Genomic DNA, 2,021 nt, shown 5'->3' with positions numbered 1-2,021 from the left:
ATGCCTGATCCCGCCAAGTCCGCCCCAGCGCCCAAGAAGGGCTCCAAGAAAGCCGTGACCAAGACTCAGAAGAAGGACGGCAAGAAGCGGAGGAAGAGCCGGAAGGAGAGCTATGCCATCTACGTGTACAAGGTGCTGAAGCAGGTGCACCCCGACACCGGCATCTCCTCCAAGGCCATGGGCATCATGAACTGCTTCGTCGGTGACATCTTCGAGCGCATCGCAGGGGAAGCCTCCCGCCTGGCGCACTACAACAAGCGCCACACCATCACCTCCCGGGAGATCCAGACCGCCGTGCGCCTGCTGCTGCCCGGAGAGCTGGCCAAGCACGCCGTGTCCGAGGGCACCAAGGCCGTCACCAAGTACACCAGCGCCAAGTGATCACCGCCGCTGCTCCACACCACAAAGGCTCTTCTAAGAGCCACCACATTGATCTAAGCTTTATACTGCACTGTATGGGGGTACACAGCACAATCACGCGTTATATAGGGTTATAATTAGACTATACAGCACTTTTTTTTATATAGATGTGTAGCACAATATTGCGGTATACAGAACTAGATTAGGAATATTCTGCACTATACAGAGCTATGGGGTTATATGGCAATGTCAGCATACAAAGCTATTTGGAAATATATGGCGGTATATGCAGCAAATGGCGATAACCGTATTATATGGGGATATATAGCAGTATATGGATGTTTACTAGAGAATAACTGGACAATGAGCGGGAGTTTTAAAATCTTTAACAGTTCTGCGCTCAGCCAATCAGAGGAGGGGGCGGAGCTGATAATGCCCCTCGGAATCGCTACATCTGTTCTCTTTCCACAATTGTTCTATGTAATGAAACTGCGCTCGATCACTGCAGTCTGTGCTGCTCTAGAGGCGGCTTTTGAACATCGCGGGAATTAACGGGTTAACACACAGCGCCTATGGGCGGAGCCAGAGCTTTACTGATTGACTGAGCGCTGAATGTGAATTTTGAGAGTTTCCGCTCTTTGTTGTGGTAACACGCGGTGATTCGGGTGATCTTCTCAGGCCGGGAGTGATTGATACGATCACGCTATATTGCTGTATACAGCGCTGTATGGACTATTCATATTATAATACTGGACTGTTTTGGAGTATAAGTGAATATTACTGTGATAAAGCTTTAAATGGGTGTAAATAGTACAATATGGGATGTAGACAACATGGAAGGTGCACAGCAGTGTATGGCCCTGTATGGATGTATATGGGGAGCACTCAGGAGTATATGGCCCTGTATGGATGTATATTGGGAGCACTCAGGAGTATATGGCCCTGTATGGATGTATATGGGGAGCTCTCAGGAGTATATGGCCCAGTATGGATGTATATGGGGAGCACTCGGGACTATATGGCCCTGTATGGATGTATATGGGGATCACTCAGCAGTATATGGCCCTGTATGGATGTATATGGGGAGCTCTCAGGAGTATATGGCCCTGTATGGATGTATATGGGGAGCTCTCAGGAGTATATGGCCCTGTATGGATGTATATGGGGAGCACTCGGGAGTATATGGCCCTGTATGGATGTATATGGGGAGCACTCGGGAGTATATGGCCCTGTATGGATGTATATGGGGAGCACTCAGCAGTATATGGCCCTGTATGGATGTATATGGGGATCACTCAGCAGTATATGGCCCTGTATGGATGTATATGGGGAGCTCTCAGGAGTATATGGCCCTGTATGGATGTATATGGCGACCACTCAGCAGTATATGGCCCTGTATGGATGTATATGGGGAGCACTCAGGAGTATATGGCCCTGTATGGATGTATATGGGGAGCTCTCAGGAGTATATGGCCCGGTATGGATGTATATGGGGAGCACTCGGGAGTATATGGCCCTGTATGGATGTATATGGGGAGCACTCAGGAGTATATGGCCCTGTATGGATGTATATGGGGAGCACTCAGCAGTATATGGCCCTGTATGGATGTATATGGGGAGCACTCGGGAGTATATGGCCCTGTATGGATGTATATGGGGAG

The 2,021-nt window shown here is 49.1% G+C and overlaps 1 protein-coding gene across 1 annotated transcript; it reads left to right on the top strand.

Moving 5' to 3' along the window:
- Nucleotides 1-391, top strand: LOC142301051 (histone H2B 1.1). The gene has a single exon (XM_075342071.1). It carries the CDS (start codon nucleotides 1-3, stop codon nucleotides 379-381), a length of 381 nt encoding a protein of 126 aa, XP_075198186.1. The 3' UTR covers nucleotides 382-391.
- The last annotated feature ends 1,630 nt before the right edge of the window (nucleotides 392-2,021 follow it).

The sequence above is a fragment of the Anomaloglossus baeobatrachus genome, chromosome 4, assembly GCF_048569485.1.
Source record: "Anomaloglossus baeobatrachus isolate aAnoBae1 chromosome 4, aAnoBae1.hap1, whole genome shotgun sequence".
Lineage (NCBI taxonomy): Eukaryota > Metazoa > Chordata > Amphibia > Anura > Aromobatidae > Anomaloglossus > Anomaloglossus baeobatrachus.
This window is presented reverse-complemented; position numbering and strand designations above follow the sequence as displayed.

Coding starts and splice junctions, on each gene's coding strand:
- LOC142301051 (XM_075342071.1), top strand. CDS start 1: ATGCCTGATCCCGCCAAGTCCGCCCCAGCGCCCAAGAAGGGCTCCAAG.